The sequence below is a fragment of the Lasioglossum baleicum genome, chromosome 7, assembly GCF_051020765.1.
Source record: "Lasioglossum baleicum chromosome 7, iyLasBale1, whole genome shotgun sequence".
Classification (NCBI taxonomy): Eukaryota; Metazoa; Arthropoda; class Insecta; order Hymenoptera; family Halictidae; genus Lasioglossum; species Lasioglossum baleicum.
The window spans coordinates 8089176-8110596 of NC_134935.1; the positions used below are offsets into that span (position 1 = coordinate 8089176).

The 21421-nt window shown below is 43.0% G+C and overlaps 3 protein-coding genes across 7 annotated transcripts in view; all 3 read left to right on the forward strand.

Moving 5' to 3' along the window:
- Positions 1-383: 383 nt before the first annotated feature.
- On the forward strand, positions 384-5389 carry Pnpase (polyribonucleotide nucleotidyltransferase 1). Of its 2 annotated transcripts, XR_013009308.1 has the most exons (8): positions 384-752; positions 875-1771; positions 2081-2254; positions 2366-2559; positions 2628-2791; positions 2866-3177; positions 3867-4572; positions 5157-5389. XR_013009308.1 is itself a non-coding variant. In XM_076427689.1 (7 exons), exons 1-7 carry the CDS (start codon positions 391-393, stop codon positions 4260-4262), a joined length of 2499 nt encoding a protein of 832 aa, XP_076283804.1. In that variant the 5' UTR covers positions 384-390; the 3' UTR covers positions 4263-4647. The 2 variants fall into 2 exon arrangements, 1 of the variants encoding a protein (XP_076283804.1); XM_076427689.1 differs by lacking the exon at positions 5157-5389 and having other exon boundaries at positions 3867-4647.
- Positions 5390-5543: 154 nt separating this feature from the next.
- LOC143210791 (uncharacterized) lies at positions 5544-14627 on the forward strand. The gene is made up of 4 exons (XM_076427982.1): positions 5544-8380; positions 11216-11345; positions 12207-13668; positions 14149-14627. Exons 1-4 carry the CDS (start codon positions 7072-7074, stop codon positions 14182-14184), a joined length of 2937 nt encoding a protein of 978 aa, XP_076284097.1. The 5' UTR covers positions 5544-7071; the 3' UTR covers positions 14185-14627.
- A 4450-nt stretch (positions 14628-19077) lies between these two features.
- The window catches only part of Calx (sodium/calcium exchanger 3), a 225698-nt gene continuing 223354 nt past the window's right edge, over positions 19078-21421 (forward strand). For all 4 annotated transcript variants that reach the window (XM_076427238.1, XM_076427239.1, XM_076427240.1 and 1 more), the window contains exon 1: positions 19078-20877. In XM_076427238.1, coding sequence (XP_076283353.1) covers positions 19538-20877 — 1340 coding nt within the window. In that variant the 5' untranslated portion in view covers positions 19078-19537. The remainder of the gene's footprint in view (positions 20878-21421) is intronic.

The window sequence follows — 21421 nt, forward strand, 5'->3', positions numbered from 1 at the left end:
GCAAATAGGCGAAATGAAAATGGTAATGGAGTTACGTGACCCCACCAAAGTGGGCCGTCGGTATAAGACAGTATAGCAGACCCTACACGGTCAATCGGAATGACAGTCACGTCGAAGATTGACATTCGGATTGATCGTGAAAGATTAATACTGACGGACTGATGAAATGGACTGACGGATTTCCAGATATTCGGAAATATTCCTTCGTGATTGAAGTAAGGATTGACAGGATTGACAGTCTGACTGTTCAATCAGACTGTCATTCCTGATTGACCGTGTAGATCCAAGATTACTTCATCTATATATACCAGATGACGAATGTGGGCAATATACAATATATAACCACCGACGAGATATAACATATATATAACTATAATCCGTAGCTGTCGAATGCTGTCGAAGTGTTTGAAGCAGTTCGAAGTCACGAACAGTCACGAACAGTCACGGCAGTCCACGGCAGTCACGTGGGCAGTCACCAGCAGTCACGTCACGAATGGTCACGAAGTCGAAATCACCGTTGTCAGCCTGTCAGCGACAGGACTTTTCCTTCCTGTTCGATGGTCATCATGGCATGTTAAAATCAAATTTCTGTTTCACGTGAAGATGGTATTATTGAGGCGCAGTGGATTGTTTAATAAGAGAAGTTTACTTTTTCTACGATCGAGGAATCACAGCAAGAATGGAAATATCCATAGTAATGCGAATCCAACAGAATCCACGGAACAGATCGAGGAGATCAAATTATCGGACGGGTAAGAATGTCACGTGTTCGTTTAACCTAAATCCGGTTAGTGTACACTGTACAGTGAACGTTCGAGAAGAACTTTATCCCACGTATTTGTTTTTCAATTATAATCGTTCTGTATTCTTGTAGGAAAACGATTAGTTTGTTAACCGGCAAGTACGCTCGATTCACTAGCGGAAACGTGATTGCAAAATGCGGCGAAACCTCGGTTATGACCACTGCGGTTCGAAAGAACGAGCCAGTGCATGGTCACATAATTCCATTGACGGTGGATTATCGGCAGAAAGCCGCTGCGATTGGACGTATACCGTCGAATTATTTTCGCAGAGAGTTAGGACACACAGAACACGAGATTCTTGCGAGCAGGTTGATAGACAGGTCTGTACGGCCGTTGTTCCACAAAAAGTATTGTTACGAAACCCAAGTAGTATGCAATTTGTTGGCTGTCGATGGAGTTAATGATCCTGAAGTGTTGTCCATCAATGCGGTCTCAGCAGCTTTAAGCGTCTCAGACATTCCATGGAACGGACCTGTAGGAGCCGTCAGAATTGGCATGATCGATAATCAGATTGTAATCAATCCTTCGAGACGCGATCTTCAACACAGCGATTTAGACCTCATTGTAACATGTACGTCGAAAAGTTGTGTTATCATGATCGAAGGTTCGGCTAATGATGTCTCGGAGCCAGACCTCAGGAAAGCAATACGAATGGCCGTCAAAGAATGTCAGTTGATCGTGTCGTCTATAACGCAATTGAGAGATCGTATAGGTAAACCAAAGACTCAAATCCCCGAACAAAACATTAAAGACATGTCGGGGCCTGTGAGGGAATTTTCGGAACGAGAAATACGTAAGGTTTTCACGTGTTATACTCACGATAAGATTTCACGTGACAATGCCATTAACGATCTAAGAATGAGACTGTTAGAACGTTTCAAGGAAGATAATCCAGAAGCTGTAAAAACAGCTTTCGATACACTTGTTAAAAAGACCTTTAGGTCGTTGATATTCGAAACACATAAAAGGTAATGTGAAATGGTACATAATAACTAGCCTGCAGATTTTATGCGTTTATGACAAAAATGAGTAGGTGTAATTCAAAACAGGAAAAAGATTGAAAGAGTTTAACAATGCCGATATACTATCTTTAACATATAAAAATCATTAATGAGGAAAATAAATTTTTACTTAGCTCCTATAGCTTGCAATTGATGTATAAAAATTTTATTTTGCATAAAGATCTGCAGTCTAGTAATAACATTGTCCAACATCAAGATGAATTGGTGTCGGACAGTGTGATCAATCGCGCATGTAAGTAACTCGATAAATTTCAGATGCGATGGTCGTGAGTTCGGTGATCTGAGAGATATAAAGTGTCAAGTAGGTTTGTTCAAACCGCTTCATGGTTCTGCATTTTTCCAAAGAGGACAGACCCAAGTTATGTGCACTGTCACTCTCGATTCCATAGAGAACGCCCTCAGGATGGACAGTATTACATCGCTGATCAGGTAATCTGCGTAACAGTTTTTTTATAACTAGATTGTGGATTTTATGCGTTTATAGTAAAATAGGAGATAGATTAAAGGAGATTAAAATGCTTTTTCTGCATGAACTTTCAGCGGAATCAAAGACAAGAATTTCTTCCTCCATTACGACTTTCCACCGTACGCGACTAACGAGATCGGAAAGGTTACTGGAACCAACCGTAGAGAGATAGGTCACGGGGCGTTAGCGGAGAAAGGTTTGAGAGCAGTGATACCAAAAAATTATCCTTTCTCTATAAGGCTGACAAGCGAAGTGCTAGAGTCAAACGGTAAGTTGCTGGCGCGTGCAACGACGGACAAATATTTTGCTCGGTGTTTTCTGATGCTGTACATGCAGGTTCCTCGTCGATGGCATCTGTGTGCGGTGGCAGTATGGCGTTAATGGATGCAGGCGTGCCGATATCGGCTCAAGTCGCTGGCGTAGCTATTGGATTGGTTTCGAACTTTGACGACAGTAACTCGAAGCAGACAGACCAGTACCATATACTAACGGACATATTAGTAACTACGTTTCCATTGAAATTCCAGCAGGAAGAAGGCGGAACGAGATTAACGTCTCATTGCTTCGGTTACAGGGTATAGAAGACTATTTAGGGGATATGGATTTCAAGGCAGCTGGCTCGAAGAAAGGATTCACCTCTGTGCAATTGGACGTGAAAGTGCCGGGTCTGCCTACAAAAGTGGTAATGGAGAGTATACAGAAGGCAACCATGGCGAAACAGAAGATACTTCAAATCATGAACGCTGTGATAATGTCCCCGCGGGAGTGCAAGGCGGATAATCAGCCGCTGTACGAAACCATCGAGGTGCCCGTGCATCAACGCGCGAAGTTCCTTGGAGTTGGAGGCTATAACATGAAGAAAATCTTTGCCGAAACTGGTGTAAATGTACGGCAATCGAATCTCTCGTTAGGCCGGGGCCGCACGAGCGCCGACGCGACAGACGATACATACATACTAGAGATCCCTATTTCACGTGTATATAAATACATGTGGTACGTGAACCACAAGTCGTGTAGTAAGGCTTTAAGGATCCGTTCGGCACACGTTCGAGTCCGACAACTGATGTGTTATTGTTTTTCGATCGAATTCTTTTCGACTGTTGACGTTAGAAGTGAGACAATAATAAAGTCGCGGTAAATTGTTCGACGTTATATCGCCATATATTAAAATACACGAATATTTGTGAAATTAAAATACACGGGTACCAGTCGAAAAGAATTCGATCGAAAAACAATAACGCATTAAACTTGAACGTGCCGAATGAATCCGTATTCGCATATCACGGATTCTTAAATTCGTACTACACGATTCACGTACCACGTGTACACGTGTATTTTAGTACACGTTCAAAATCGCGATCTCTAATACATACATACATACATACATACATACATACATACATACATACATACATACATACATACATACATAAGAAAATGTTGCTCGTGTGATCGATCCCACGCGAAACACTTTAACGCATGTTGCAACGTCCGTCATTTCAACGCTCGTGCGACCCCGGCCTTGCTCGAACTGATTCGAACGAGCTCGATGATCACCGATATTCGCTTTCGCAGATAAACTCACAAGGCGAGAACATGTACTCCTTATTCGCGCCTAACAAAAACGCGATGACTGAAGCCAAAGAGATGATCGATCAAATCCTGACGAAGGAGAGCGAGCCGGAACTGACGTTCGGCGACATTTACACGGCGAAGATCACCGAAGTTCGGGACATCGGGCTGATGATCACATTGTATCCCACCATGAATCCGACGTTGCTGCCGAACTCGCAGCTAGACCGGCGCAGGGTCCATCATCCCAGCGTGCTCGGTTTCCAAGTCGGCCATGAGATACAAGTGAAATATTTTGGACGAGATCCGGTCAGCGGGCAGATCAGATTGTCGCGTAAAGTGTTGCAAGAACCGGTTTCCGAAATGCGGAACCTCGGCATCGTCGCCGGGAAAGACTAACGTTTCGGGCTTAACTTCCTAACTACCATTTGCTGAAACGGTCCACTTGTTACTTAGAGTACAACGGAGCTGCGATGCTAGCCAAGAGTGCGGTGTTTTTGCTGTTCTCTTCGATAGTGTTGCAGCTTATTAGATAACACTTGACGCGTTAGCTACTGCACACCTATTTGGAAACTATAAAGGAAACAAGTTGACCGATTTGCAGTTTTCGTACGTTTTGCGAAACAGACAATTTTCATCCAATAGAGTGAGTGAGTGCCTCGTACCTGCGACACCGCCATCGAATGTCCTTAGAATTTTCCGTACACGTGTAAGTGTAATTTTTATTTCAATCAATGTAAATACAAATTTTTTACAAGTTATTAAAATTATTGAAATAATGTTACATCGTAATACAATGGTGTATTGCGAACAGCCTTGATTACCTTGCGAGACGTTTGGGAGCAGTGGAGAAAACTAACTAAAAGGAGGAAACATTGCGCCGTTTATTATTCGCGTTTATTCGATTCCGGAATCGAACTTTCACGGATAACTTCGCGTCGATAAGTGTAATAGTTTAACGGTAGCTGAAATAGTTTAATTAAGTTCGACGGCGATGGCTTCGAAGTTTCTTTATCGATACGTTTTCAAGCGGACGTCCACTTTTGTCCTCGGTGTTGTCATTTCCTCGATGTTCTTCGAGAGGGCTTTCGATTCGGCGACTGAGAGCATCTTCGAATGGATCAACAAAGGAGTATGTCGTTCATTTATGTCTCCAATTATTTTGCTGGCAAGCTTATTGCCAGCTTGTCGCCCGAACAGGGGAATTGACTCGAATTGAGGGGAAAGAATTCCGGTGAAAGATTATAAGAGAACATTGGATAAATTTATTTGAACGTCTGTTCTTTTTTGCAGAGATTCTGGGAAGACATAAAGGATCGATACAACGATCAACCGCAGGAAGTGCGTTACCAGCGTCGTCGGTCAGTGCCAGTCGCTAAAACGACAGCGACGGAAGAAACCTCGCAGAAGTTGAACGAAGACAAGATGGTGGAGCGTACGAGCTAATTAGAACTACTTACATTTTACTATTAACCGATTGGTTTGTTGTGAACAATGCAGACTTATAATAAATTCGAATTTATAAATTTTCACGGACAATAATAAGTTAACAAGATTTGCGTGTCGAATGCGAAACATTAATTAAAATGTTCACTAGGACAAATTGATTAATGCTCACTGTCAGAGACGAAATAATGGGATTGAATCAAGGACTGAATCGATTAATGCAATTAACATTCCATTGTTTATTGAGGTATAAATGTGCCTTCGTAGAAAACTGTTGCAGAGGTTGACTCAGTTGCGTTCACATTATAGAGAAACTCACTTGTAGTACTGTGCGGAGCAGTGGCGCACCTACGGGGGGGGGGGGGCAGGGGGCCAAGTCCACCCCAAGAAAAAATGTTTAGTTTCCAAAAATAAAATCGCGGAATAGCTCTCGACAGATATGTTGGGTAAAAAAAAGGTAATCACGCAAAACCGAGGGCTGGGTTCAACTGCCCCCCCCCAAGATTGCATCCTGGGTGCGCCACTGGTGCGGAGCACGAAAGAATTGTAGACTTCGTGAGAAGCAATCGCGTTTTTCAAAACCATATAGAGCGTTAGTCAACTGTTTACGAGACTGCGACTCGTACCATTTGAATTATCTGTCCTTGATAATTTTAGTGTCGATCGAGTTAGCTCTGATATCGTGTTGCTATCGGTCTTATATAAAGAATTGCTTTATGCGAATCGAATCTATGCAGCAACAGTTGTCGATCCGGAAACGTATACGTCTCTATCTGTAAGTGCAAGTGATTTTTTGTTTAAAAATACAAAAGGTTTCATCCCATTACTGACTTTTCTAAATAGTTTTCTAAACTTCTTGCTGTATATTTCTTTTCGCCGTTATAGTGGTTAGAACATTGCATGGAAGAAACAAGAATTATATTCACTTCAATGCTTCAATATTGATAAAGAAACGGATAATTATTAACTTAATTATTTCCTCGGGTCTCGATTATCCATCGGGCCTTAATTCATCCGGGCTGTTTGTCTCCCGATCAAAGCCGGTTAATCGAGGTCCTACTGTACTTTTCACTTTTTATTATTTCAAATGGGACCTGCTTACCAAGCAAGCAATTTGCTATCGATTTGCTACCAAAACTTGTCGACAAATTCCGATTTCGACCCATCTGTTACCGCGTTAGCTTCGGTATTTTAGTGCAAACTTTGCAGTCGCAAATCCATGCCAAACCTTGCCCTCGTGAAAAAGGGGCAGGTCCGTGTTTTTCATCAATAACTCGCAAATAAAGTCGCGGAGAAGTCTCCAAATGACCTCTGGAATCACCCGTTTCAAGGAAGTACAACATTTTTGGGATCGCCTGTATATGTATATTATAGTCAGGGTTGTGTGCGAGAACCCTAAATATCGGATCGGGTCGGGAAAACGGAATTTTTTCGGGATCGGGACGGGTACCCGAAAATTTCGAGATTCTCGAATTTATCTGGATTCCCGAAAAAGTAGGGATTCTCGAAATAATTGATTCTTTATATATTTGTGTGTAAATATATTATATGTATATTTAATCTAATATACTATTTAATTATTATACAAAATTCTTTTCATTGCAAGAATGTTGTCCACTACGAATTTTTTTCAAGAGTGTCATGTCATTCTCGAAATTATCAGGAATCTGACCCAACCCGACTCGTCCCGACCATCGGGTTTCCGATACATATTTCGGGTTATTGCACGCCCCTAATTATAGTTGAAAATTCTCTGTTTCAGATGTTCGAAATGACGTGGGCGTGCGGGCTCGTCTTGGTGCTGTTGTTTCCACAGTTTCCATCAATCCGAGAGATCGATTTTAGCGGGACCACCGACATTGATGTTGAGAATGAGTTGTTGCCGAGGGCTCCGGGCAAACAGTGCGGCGAAGAAGACGCCGTCAACTTGCAGAATTTAGATTTATCGATGATTCCGACACACGTGATCAGGAGCGATAAAATTCGACACGTTGATTTGTCATTCAACAAAATATCGGATATACCTAACAGTTTCTTTCTTGACGTTCCGAACATAGAGTGCCTGAACTTGACGGCGAACGCGTATCCAGCGAAGGACGTCTTCCATGATAGCAGTTCATACAGCTTGAAGACATTGGTTCTGGATCGCATCAGTTCTAATGGGTACGATAATTACGACAGGTGTACGATGACAGGACACTTTCCGAACCTGGAAACTCTTCACCTGAGCGATATCGAAAGATGTTCCATAGACGCGTCTATCGAGGCCAAACTCCCAGGTCTTGCTACGCTATATCTGATGGGCTACGGCTCTAGCTTGGGATCCAGATTATGGCGATTACCAACTACTTTACGGCACTTGCATTTAGAGGGAACCAGGTTCAATGAATTTCCCTTGAATGCAGTCAGTAACCTCCAGTCTTTGTACCTCGACAGGTATAATTACAACAATGACTTCCATATTCCCTCTGAGATCGTCAACCTAGAAGTTGTGTCGTGCAGGAATTGTTCTTTGCGCACGACTGAAATAGAAACATTCTTCGATAGTCCTCGAAACGCTTTAAGGGCATTGGATTTGTCGCAAAACTCTCTCTATTATCTGCCTGACAACATGTTCCAGTACACGAGTAACTTGGAGAGCTTGCTTTTGAGTAACAACATGTTCTCGATAATGCCGGACGTGCAAGTTCTGTCGCGGTTACGCGGTTTAGTGTTGAACCACAACCGTATCAATGAGGTCGCGGAGAGAAAGTCGGATTCCTTGAAAATATTGTGTCTTCGGGGCAATGGCATTTCCCACATCAATGCCACCACGTTTCAGGGATACCCTGTGCTCGAGATACTAGACCTGTCGGAGAATAAATTGGCCTCCTTGCCAATTGGCTGGGCACATAGTTTGGAGCACCTCCTGACCTTGAACCTCAAGTCGAACTCGTTCGCGAGGTTCTCTGACACATCTCTGACGACGGCCAACAGCGATCTAAGGCACCTGTTCATGACTGTATACCAGATCGAGAGGTTCGATGAACAAGACTTCAAACTTCTCCCGGACAATTGCACGATCCACTTTGGCACCTATATATAATTTATTTCAAGGCTTTGTAAATTTAATTGATGATCTTTTGCGACCAAAGGAACCAGAGTGTATCATCAGCAACATTGCTATGTCAATTTCTCGCATGTTCAGTTACAGATTAATCAATCATAAACAACTTTCCGAAGACGTGTTCTAAGGCGATCTAAAATTTCAGTTCTACAGGGTCCCGATAAATGCTTGATATCGAAGCCTTTTCAATTTCATTAGTAATTGTTTGCGACTAAAGGAATCACAGTGTAAATGTATTCGGTAACATTACTATAGCTGGAGTTCATCAACATGGCACCGATATGGTTGCGGCGATAACTTTTCGAATCTAATCTCCACGGAGTTGCAGCTCCGCTACTTGGAATTTTGCTGCGAAGAATTTTATCTGTCGAATAACATATCTTTCTGTTAGGTTTACTTACGAGATTATTATTGTAACTATATCAAGCTCACAAGCAACAAAGTCAACCACTGCAATCTCAACGTGCGAATTCTGTACCTAGCAAATTTCATGAAGTTGTAACTGAAGCGTTGCGAACAGTAATAAATACATCTTGTATTGCAATACTGTAAATGCGTATATTCGTTTTTTCCTGAGTACCGAGAGGAACATAGAAAATATACAGGGTGAATGAATAACTATGAATATTTCCTTGTATCCCCTGCGATCTGTTTTTTCACCACGCGTCTTCAATTCGCTACGAAAGCTTCTTCCCAGTAATCGACAAATTACTCTACAGCTGGCAGATCGAATATCCCATGTCTACATTTTCTTCACACTAATTCGTCTCACCGTCCAACAAATTTCAGCCTTTCCTTTGCGCTTCGACGCGACGCGGTCTTTCCAAACTGGATGCACCCCGGTCAAATCTTTAAATCTAAGAATTCGTTCTGCTCCAACTGCGACAACTATTCGAATAGCTATTTGGGCTTTGGAATTTTCAATTGCTCGCACTTTCTACATAACTGGGTACATGGAACTTTACATCACTTCAGGATAAATCAATTTTTATTCAATGAAATAACTGCTAGTGCGGGCGGCACCTTTGTTGAAGCTTGAAACATTAAATTTCATGTTTTCAGATCGTAAATACTACACGCGAGTAATTTAAAGTTAAAGGGGTAGACTCAGTTCTAGGATTCTCATTCCCCGATAATGCAAAGATGGTGTAAAGCTCAAAAGTCCTTTTCTTACGTTTACGAGGCATAATTTACATTATTCGACAGCATGTAGCTGACGCAGCTTTATGAAAATAGCTATGTACTTCGAAAATTACGTGGTATCGGACAATATTCTAATAACCGTTTTACTTTAACTACGTTAGCTGCACCAATGAGTTGATTGCAATTTTAGGCGTTTTTAACCGACTTCGAAAAAGGAGTAGGTTACTCAATTCGATCTGTATGTGCCTTTTTTCGCTTTTTTTTCTCTATGTATGTTTACTGTTTATGCCGAGACTGTTTACGCTGAAAAAATTTTGCATTTCTTATTCCTTACGATTTTATTTGCGAAAAATGAATTATTTCACCGATTACTTCGAGATGGATGGACCAATCAGGACGAAACCTTCTGCATTTTGTAGGGTATGTCTCCCAATTGGTCCCTTGAAAACAAATTTTGCATTTTTTTATTCTTTGCGGTTTTTATTGCAAATAACCAGTAAGACCGAAAAACCATCCTACGGTGTTCTACAAACTCTGCTCGTTCCACTAAAAAGTGTGAAATAAAAAATTTTATAAAAAAATTAAACCGACTTCGAAAAAACGCACTAAAAAACGCACTAGAAAGTATGAAATAATTTCCATTTAATTGATGTGAGTACACACGAACTTATGTAAATACAATACAATCTTTTCGCAGGCGGTGCAAAATTGAAAATTTTCGACACTGGAAATTACTAAAATCCTTAAATTCTTCTACATGCTTTCACACATATTAATGTATCTTCTCTTCCCACCTATTGATTTCCAAGTCCATCATATTCCAATGAAATCATAATCAGCAACATCTGTCATTTGGAAAATTTTTAATTTTTGTGCCGCCTCCGAAAAGATTGTATTGTATTTAAGTTCGTGTGTATTCACATAAATTAAATGGAAATTATTTCATACTTTTTAGTGCATTTTTTCGAAGTCTGTTTAATTTTTTTTTATAAAAAATTAATTTTTGATATATGACAAATCATATTTAGTCAAAATGTATCCTGGGTGTCATTACAAACTACATTATATTACCAATGTTTTACGAGGAAGAATCTTTTACATTTTATACTGCGATAATTGGACTTTTCAGCATTGTCTTGAAGACAGTGGGCCGGTCGTTTATTGCAATGAAACATTTCGGACTAGATAAGATCGCGGTGATCGCGATACCTCTGCAAACTTGAGCTCGGAGAGATAGTCTTTCTGGAACGATACTCTTTCTCAGCAACTATAGCCGGCAAGGGCCGAATCAATCGAATGGCCCTGGGCCCCCGTGATAGATTAACCAATATAATCAAAACAGGGTCCTTTATTTTCATATAGTACATGGAAAAATGTTCGACAGAATTGGTGCGTTAAAAGCGTGTCCCTTCAAACGATGTTATGCTATCAAAAAAATATATCGTTGTACGTGGGAGAGTGTACAGAATCGTCCTAGATAAGAATCGTTCGAATAGCTCTTGCAGTTGGAGCAGAATTAATTCTTAGATTTGAAGATTTGATCGGGGAGCATCAAAGTTTCGAAAGATCGCGTCGTCAAAGCGCAAAGGAAAGGCTCAAATTTGTTGGAGACGATGGATTAGTGTGAAGAATAGACACGGGGTGTTCGATCTGCCAGCTGTGAGGAATTTGTCGATTATTGGGACTCGTTGGTGGAAGGAGCTTTCGAGGATGTGGGGTGAGAAAACGGTACAGGCATCGCTGGCGGGTCTCACGGCCCTGGGACGAGTCGGGGTTAAATTTCTTCGGTATTATCGCTACTTTATAAGAGGCCTCATCAAACAGTTCGCAGGACACAACGTGCCGAGTCGTTCGAAGGTTCCGGATCGAGGCGAGGGTTTGCATCGTGAAAAATCAACTGTCTTCAACCGTAAGTTATTCTTTCCATAGTTGAATTTTAATTCAATTTAAAAAAAACAAGTGCGATCAAATTATCTCTGTCATATTAAGTTGACTGCAAACGTATCTGAAAAGCGAACTATTTTCTCTTTCGATTAATTAATTTAAAGTAGATATGTATTTCTGATTAAGGAACGTGCGACATTCCGATAGCTCCAGTTAACGAGTAATAGTTCATTTACTTTACTGTGACACATTGCTACCATTTCTCAAAATAACTCGAGAAGTCCGGTTATTCTCTTTGGTGGCAAATGCATAGCAACATTGCTTACTGGACGAGTAATTTCCTCCTAGCTAGAATATTTCCATTTCCCTATGATTTCTTCAATTTTATGGATAAAAAATTGGTATAACACCTCACACGATACCTAAATGTTTAGTAATTGGTTACATCATCGACATATTTGATAATGTAAACAATATTTTGAATAATGCTACAGCAACTTTTAGTGACGCCTCGGAGTCACCATTCGAGTGCCAACGATCTTTAATCTTCAAAAACGATAATATATGTTTCACTGGCGTATCTGTTTATTCACTTACACAATTATCATATTCATTTTGTATATCACCAATCGTCGATTTACTTTCCGACTCGACCGATAGTTCGTTAGAATAATGTAATGCGACTAGAGTGTTAGTTCAATTACTATGTGAAAGTCAGATACAATGTAATTCAATTACGTAATACAATCATAATGTATTTCAAGTAACACAACTCTGCTATTACAGATGGCGACGGATCGTCGTTGGGAGCTGTTAGCTGTGTTGCTGTTGACGCTGCAGCCGGCAATGGGAGATCCGGAAAAGCCGAGTTTTATCGACTGGGATCATAGTACCCCTGGAAAGTTTCGACATCCGTCATCCACGCCGCCCACTGTGATTAAAACTCCTAAACCATATACCTGGACCAATACGCCAAAACCTGAAATCTGTTCCGCCGACGTGGTGCTGCGTTTGTCGCGGGTAGGTATCCGTGTCGTCGGTGACAATGTGGTGAACAGTTGGCTGGTGAGGGAGCTGCACCTGGACGACAACGAGATCACGGAAGTGTCCTCTGGTGCGTTCAACAAGACTCCCAATCTAGACACGTTGAACCTGTCGTTGAACAACATCAGGACCGACCGGTTGTTGTACTTTGGGGAGCACAAAAGGCTGAGCCGGTTGATCGTGGACGACAACAAGTATCAGGACCCCGAGAACTCTGAGTTAAAGACGTTCCTCAACTCTCTGCCGAACCTGTGGGAGTTGTCGTTGAGACGGTCGTTTATCGCGGTTTTCAGCGTGTCTTTGACTGAGTTCGCACCGAATCTGGGCCGGCTGAGTTTGTCCGGGAACAAGATTGAGTCGAGCGACTTTCTGAAGGACGTGCCGAAGACTCTGAAGTACCTGGACCTGAGCGAGAACGAGATATCCGAGATCAGATTCTCGCTGGCGATCAGCCTGCTCGAGCTGACGGTAGCCGGAAACAGGATCAAGGAGTTGTGCAGCGAGAGCTGTGAGGAATCCTCGCTGTCTCTTCGCAAACTGGGCAGCTTGAGGAAGCTGAACGCGTCGCGCAACGCGATTGTCACCGTCCAGGCGGACGCGTTCCAGTGGCTGACGGACCTGACCGTCCTCGACCTGTCCAGAAACAAGATCAGCAAGCTGCCCGAAACTCTCTGGGGCTGGTGGTCCCAGCAGATAAAGGAGCTATACCTTGCCAAGAACAATCTGACCTCGGTCCCGAAACTCTGCGAACTACGTAATCTCCAGCGACTCGATCTCAGCGGAAATTCAATCTTCTCCCTGACCGACGAAGACATTTGCGGGACTCTTACTCAGCTGCAATCTCTCTTCCTGAACGACAATCTTATTTTCGAAGTAGACGGCGCCGCTTTCAGAAAATTCATCAAACTGCGCATGCTCGATTTGTCCGGCAACCTGTTGACCACCGTGCCCAGTTATCTGATCAACTCCACGTCCCTGCAGCAGCTGTTCATCAGGAGAAGCCAGATCAACACCCTGCAGAACCTCGCCAAGGAGTGGAGCAATCTGCGGGAATTGCATCTGCAGGACAACCCACTGCTCTCCATCCATACGAAATGGATCGACTGGCGCATCCTGCCATACCTTCAGATTATGTTGAAGGACCAGCCGGTCGAGGGCAAGGCTGACCAGTACTGTGAGAAGGTAGATGAGTCGGATACGACCAACAACGACTATGTACTAGCAACGGGTAGATTTCTCTGTCATTCCTCGGACGAAGCTAGCCCTTTGCGAACGAGGATTTTTCCAAGTGTTGGGTTGGAACGGAAGTTCGTAACTTTTTGTAACTTAAAATTGGAAGCTAAATTCAGATATTTATTCATGGATTTATTCAATAACATATTTTCCGTTCTGTTCTATTACTTCTTGCCATTTTCGAGATAACTTCTCGTGTTATTGAACAAACATATGAATAAATATCACTTGATTTCATCTTGGATTCTTAATTTGAAAACGCTACGAACTTTCTTTCCCACCCATATTTAGGGGGTAGACTCGTTTCTAGGATGATGTTTTACAAAAATGTATATTAGAAGCGAAAAAAGTTCTATAAGAATTGTCTTGAATTATTCATTATTCAGGATGATAATAGTTTTCAAAATGCTTTTTCTCTTAATGTTCCAGGAAAATACGACGCAACAACCGGACAGCAGTTGGTAGAATCGACGAGGACACTTCGTTTATACTGATTGAGAGAACGTTACTTAAAATACTATTACATTATTTTGTTTAAAGCACGCTATACTAACAGAACAGCTTTTATACCGGCGATTTTTTGTATACAGAACTCTGCTAAAATAAATATTGCTTCTCACGAGACACATTGTGAATTATTTTTGCTAATCCCTTCAGACCTTGATCGTTGAAACAATTTCAGTAATTAATAGATTATTTTGGCACGGAATGTTTCAGAAGTCTGCACTGCTATTTCTCTTCGAAAGTGGGAGGCGACGTATAAATAAAACGCGCGACCTGCACATTCTTCTAAAAACTAGCTCTGATTAAATCTTCGTCGAAGTCCGCTTGCATAATTTGAATATGCAACATTGCATGCTATACAAAATCTTCTGCTAGACACGCGTATCGCGTTTCATGGCTGACCAAGGCGGTAATATTCCCCTTGAGAATTGTTACCAGCCCCGTTCACCTTGAATCAGCAACCACGACCGTGATATATTAGCTGATCTAGCCTCATTATACCCTGATCGATTCTGAAGCAGCAGTCCTCATTCCGTGCTGGAAATTGATTAGAATTGAAATTTTCTGTCACGTTCCTCACATTTATCGTATCGATCGTCCTCAGCTTTGTATATAACTGAATATTTTTTATACAAAAAATGAAAACAATCTTGTAGAATCTGTTCGTTCAGCTTTCGAGTAATTTGTTCGACGCTGGAACTAACGAATTGTAAACTGACGATAAAATCATAAAAGTGAATCATGAATAATAATTCCACAAAAATACAATTCTTATAACTTTTTACAGAAATACTTTCATCCAATTTATTTTGGATAAAATTAAGGTATTCTAATTTTCTTATAGAAACACAATCTTCCTGAATAAAAATACATTCTTATAATGTCTGCGTAGAAACATTTGAATTTTGCATTTGAAATATCTCTAGGCGGGGAAGTCCCTGTTTCTAGAATCTGGGGAGCATCCTCTGTCGGGGTTCCCCGATTCATTTCACATCTGTGCACGCATCAACGTAACTCTTTCCTTCGCATCTAGATGGCAACGCGATTATGAAACAGATCCCGACCAATGAAAACGCCACACTCAGCGGGGCCTGTCATCGAGCTGGAATCTGCCCGCTATAGCCGCGTTCTGATTGGTCCGTGTTTATCGTTAATAACTCCTCAACAAAGCCACGGAGAATATTTTCGCAAACTTTGAAGTTCAAAGGACCTCGAGAGAATCGCCCTTTCAAGATAACATTATTTTAATTTTTGTAGAGAAAGTTTCAATGATGGTGTTTGTAGATCTGGAATAAATAAAAATCGTGTCAAATTCTTTCGAATTTTACATTCCCGCTTTTTTTGAGAATTTTCAGACGCCATAAATCGCGGTCTAGTAGGGTAAGATTTAGTAAGGTTGCTCAAGTCGTATTAAATTTTGAACGAACTATGGCGACAACAGCACATACAACGGCAACCAAATATACATCCGAGTCAACCAAGTTGCTTTACGTATTATTGTCTGTCATAAACCAGCCTCATTACAAATCCTGTCATCAAGTAAGTTTATTTCAATTTTCTTATAATTTTCTGCATATGTTTGGTAGTTAGTCTTGCAAGTAAATTATTGATAAAATTATGTTCCTTATTAAATATAAATTCAGTAGAATTTACATAATCGTTTGGTCGAAACGAAATCGTATGAATTTTATTCAGTTAGGTTATGTTTACTTTTTAAATTTAACTTAGATTCCTAAACAACCTTACCCTAATACAGTATTTTTAACAAATTTTTATAGACAAAGTTTCAGTGGCTTCATAGTTCTTCATAGTTTATAGCGTTTGTAGATCTGGAATAAATAAAAATCGTGTCAGATTTTATCGAATTTTACATTCCAGCTATTTTTGAAATTTTCAGACGCCATAAAGCCATAAATGCATGAAGACCCCCAATCTAGTAATACAATATTTTTACATTACAGTATTTTTACATTTTCAACATAGAGCCACGTCAAAAGAGTTGTAAAGAACAACTTTTATCTTCCCTGCGATTCCGACCAATTGCAATCGTTCCAAATCTCTCTATCACTTCACGTAGTGTGAATTATTTGTTCTAACTTCTAAAAAAAACAGCCTAAGTCCGAATATTAATTCAGGTGTCTGTATGTATGACTTACAATTAGACCACTTTCACAATTACCGGCACGGTTGACGTTCCGCGCGTTTCACAGCTAAACTCGCCGAAGTTGAAATCGCGTCTCGAATTAGGCTGTTTCCGGACAGTTCCGGGATGATTTTGAAAGGCGATGATGCTGTGCCCGCAGGCCCTAACTGTCCTCCGTTTATGGCTCCTCGGGGTTCGCCATCGTGAAACGTGGCAAGTGCCAGCCGGAAGAAACTGCGATCCCCGAAAACCGGTAAACTTTCCAACTCCTTTCTGCAGTCGCGGGGGAACGTCCGGCGAGTTGCTCGATCCAGTTTCAAGGTTTTTGCGTGGTGGCGAGGCGTCATGTCAGGACAAACAAAAAAATATAGTTTTCGTTTGGTCCGCGGAAACGGATTGCAGCGGAGCCAGCGGAAAAACAGGGGATCGCTCTCAGGGGTGGATGAAAGGGACGCTCCCGTTGATATCCCATCGAGCGAATAGCTCCTAAGTGCACAACATTCCTTTCGTTTTTGCTGACCCCGGCTTCCGCCTAGAGTGCTCTCCGCGTAATGTGTCTCGCCACGGCTGACAAAGGACCCTGAGGAACCGGCAGCCATGTTGTTTTCGCTCGGTCGAATGAGAACCTGAACTCTGGATAGCCTAACGCACGCTGTTCTGCGAATAACGTTGTTATTAGGCGTGCAAATACATTCGGTTTCTTCATCGATATTTAGTTCGCTTTCATAAAGAAAGTACAGGGTGTACAGAAATTATATGCAGTGTCTACCGTAAGATCATTCTACACTCTCGATTTGGTTGAAATTGAACTAAGGAAGTTGCCGCAAAATTACCTTGATTTTGAATTTTAAGTTCAAAAGGTCAACTATTTTTTTAATTGCATCATATTTTACTCGTCGTGAAGGTCAAAAGTGCAAAAGGAACCATGGGTCGCAACTCAACTGCGATGAGTAAAATACGATGCAATTAAAAGAAAATTGTTGACCTTTTGACCTTAAAATTCAAGGTCAAGGTCAATTTGGAGACCTTAGTTCAATTTCAATCAAATCGAGGGTATAAAATCATCCTATGATGGCCGCGACATATGTATAATTTCTTTACACCCTGTACAGTCGAGTTTTTTTTTACGCGGAATTAAGGTACGGAAAAAAGTGACGAAAATGTACATGTTGAATATTGCAGAAAGAGGAGATTAAGCATCTTTAACCTTCCGTTGGGCGCAACTGATCTGAGGGGCACAGCGCGATCATTTAGGTACCTCTTTGGTACCTCGAAAACAGTCACCCACACCCTTGGGGATGGCCCAAAAGGGCGGCCCTACGAGTATAGACCTCACCAAGTGCACTATTTCCCTAATAGCAATTGTATAAATGAACTTAATTAGGTGTTTATCATGTTTTTTGAATGTGGGCCCGTCAAGCACATTGCGCCCGAACTCGGCGGACCAGATATTACGCCCGACGGAAGGTTAATAAAAAAGATGCCAGAAATATTATAATTTATAATTTATTATCAGTAAACTACGGATGTTTATGGAAATTTTAATTTCTCTATGCAAATTTTAAGAAAGCGGAAACAAATGTAATCTTACTTTTAGTGGTAGTTAGCCTTTATAGATCTCAAATAAATAAATCTGTGGTTGCCAGGAAGAACGCCGCATGTCGCATACTTTCACTTTCGAGATATTGCCGTTTGAAGTTTTGATCACTAACGCTTTGACATCAGAGTTGGGCATTAATCAATTGAAATTTTAACCAAGATTGAACGATTAACGTGTACGATTAAAAAAGGTAATCATTAAAAAATGGACGATTGATTCAATCGATTGATGAAGTTAATCGTCAATCGTTGATTAAAAGGAGAAGTCATCGAAAAATCGGAGAGACTGATTTAATCAATTGTTGAACAGAGCTTGCTTAATGCATAAACTTAATGTTTGTTGAAATTGTGTCGAAAATTCTGTGGGAATTTTATATTATAGCATTCACGAAAATTTTCAAAAATGTTGCAGAACGCAGAATGATGCAGAAGGTTCTCTATCAATGACCTCTCCAACACGGAAGGTAATCCAAACCTTCGAAGAGTCCCGCATCTCGTCCGCATAATCATCAAGCTGTCCACAGTATCATCATCGTCATCAACCATGGGTGCGGGTGGCGATGCTCAGGGTCGACGGTGTACTAGAAGTCAGCCCGTATCCCAAGAAGACAAACAGACAGTCGGACAGTGAGAAGAAGAGTATAGCTGTGGCGTTGGTGGTGGTGTCGTTGGCGGGGTGGGAAGAGGGTGGACGAATAGGTTTGACGAAACGCATGCGCTTCCTTGAACGGTGGCGCTGGTAGAGGGTGGTAGCCAAAGTGCGAGGAGGACGGTGTCGGACCTCGGTTGTCGGAAGGGGTTGAAAACAAAGATCCAATAACAGAGAGAGAGAGAGCGAGAGAGAGGCGTATAGAGCCGTAGAAAAAGGGAGAACGCGCTGGAGGGATGGTCGCTAGACCGATAAAGACGCGTCCCGGGGCCGCGGGGTGCGACACCGGGGGCTCGAGCGAGACAGCGTCTATCGTCGGTGGTATCGCGAGGGGTGGGGTGAGGGTTTGCGCGAGAGAGGAGGGGGAGGGGCGCGTCTAGCCGGCTCGGGAGACTCTCGGCGCTGGTTACCTCCCCTCCACCCGGCCGCCTCGCTCGCTCCTCTAGCTCGCACGGTTTCTCTCTTCTCCTCTTTCAGTGTTCGTTCGAACACGGCCCGGTACGGTTCTGTCGCCCCGTGTGCGAGCAAGGATCCTGTTCGTGATGGGTGCTCGCTGCTGCCGCGTTGGTGTCGGCGACAGCCCCCGATAGCCGATCGGCCGGATGTTCGTTGGCCTCGACGTAGGGTGATAAAGATACGCGCGGCGACTCGCCCGGTGTCCGCGTTCTCTCCTCTTCCGTGTTTCTTCTCTCCCATGGTGTTCTCCGACCCGGTCCGTCCGGCGAGACTCTTCGAGGTGCTCGACAAAACTTCTAGGTGCGCGACAACGGGAACGAATTAGCAGTGGGCAAGTGTGCGGTGCTCTCTTTCTCTCTAGCGTTTACCAGAAGGGGTGAAAATCGTTTTTTGTTTTCCGTGGTGTCGAGGATAAGAGAGAGGGATATCTCTCTGTTTCGTTGGTTCCGGGTGCAGACACCTCGAAGATGTCCGGCAATTATTCCGTCCGGTGCGAGCCGGGCCTGGTGGTGCCTTTGTGGAATCCCGTGGAGAACCTGAACCTCTCGGACTTGATCATCCGCGGGGTGGTGTACTTCCTGCTGCTGTTATATCTGTTCATCGGGGTGTCGATCATCAGCGACCGGTTTATGGCGGCGATCGAGGTGATCACGTCTAAAGAGAAGGAGCTGGTGGTACGCCGGCAAGGCAAGGAGCCGCAGATCGTGGTGGTGCGGGTGTGGAACGAGACGGTGGCGAACCTGACGCTGATGGCGCTCGGCAGCAGCGCGCCCGAGATCCTGCTGTCGATCATCGAGATCTGGGCGAAGAATTTCCAAGCCGGAGAGCTGGGCCCTGGTACGATCGTCGGATCAGCCGCGTATAATCTGTTTGTGATCATCGCGCTGTGCGTGTTCGTGATACCGAACGGCGAGACCAGGAAGATCAAGCATCTGAGAGTCTTCTTCGTCACCGCCACATGGAGCATCTTCGCTTATGTTTGGCTGTATCTGATACTGGCGGTGGTGAGTCCCGGTGTCCTCGAGGTCTGGGAAGGAGTGTTGACCTTCACCTTTTTCCCGGCTACCGTTCTCACCGCGTACGTGGCCGATAGGAGATTGTTGATCTACAAATACCTGCATAAGGGGTACCGAATGAACAAGAGGGGCGTGATCGTGCAAGCCGAGGCCGGGGACTCCGACGGCGGGGTGGAGCTCGAGATCAAGCCCCAGCAGGACGGTTTCCACAACATGATGGACGGCGACACGCCCGAGGCCAAGGAGTTCGAGCAGACTCGCAGGGACTACATCAAGACCCTGAGAGATCTGCGCAAGAAGTTCCCTACTCAGCCGCTCGAGCAGCTAGAGGTGATGGCTCACGAGGAAGTTTTGGGTAAAGGACCCAAGAGCAGGGCCTTCTACAGGGTCCAGGCTACCAGGAAGATGGTCGGCGCCGGGAATCTCAGCAAGAAGATCAGCGAGAGGGCGCAGAGTGATCTGAGCGAGGTCAAGGCCGAGCTACAACGGCAGGAAGCCGAGAGCATCGACATCGAGAATGTCAACGCCATGAGGATCTTCTTTGAGCCAGGACATTACACCGTGATGGAGAACGTCGGGACATTCGAGGTCGGTGTCACCAGGGCTGGCGGAGACCTGACCAAAGCATGTTCGGTTGATTATTGCACCGAGGATGGCTCCGCCGAGGCTGGCTCCGATTATATCAGTGCCAAGGGCACGCTGACCTTCGATCCCGGCGAGACCAAGAAGACCATCAAGCTGTCGGTTATCGATGACGAGCTCTTCGAGGAGGACGAGCATTTCTACGTCAGGTGAGGAGCGGTCTTGTTAGGGGATTTTCGAGGCGAGGCAGTGCCGAATTAGACCGCTTAGAGGTCGAACAAGGTGACTTGCCTGGTTAATGAATGCCAGGCTGAGGATTCTATGCATTCATGACGAAATCCGGTGGATGAAATTTCAAATAGATTGGAAATTAACCCCTTGCCGTATTTTAACGAGTCACACTCGTCATGAAGATTTTAAAAATCTAACAAGTATGAATGTTACGCGTTTCTTTTTAAATGAAATCAAATTTGATTCGCTCGTAATCAATATTTCAGCATTAAAATAAATATGTAACCATACAGAGAATATAAATTTTCTTTTCTCTTCTGCGACATTTTTGGGATAGAGGCGTTTTAATCACTGTAATTGTAATGTAAATGATATGGCAAGGGGTTAACGGGGGAGGTGCCAATCGTCACATTCAAAAAAAATTTCGAAACTCCACAGTCTCTGAAAATTGAAGATCATCATTTTCCTTCATCAGTATCCTAGAGCGAGTAAATTTTTCAAAAATATACAATTTAAAATGAA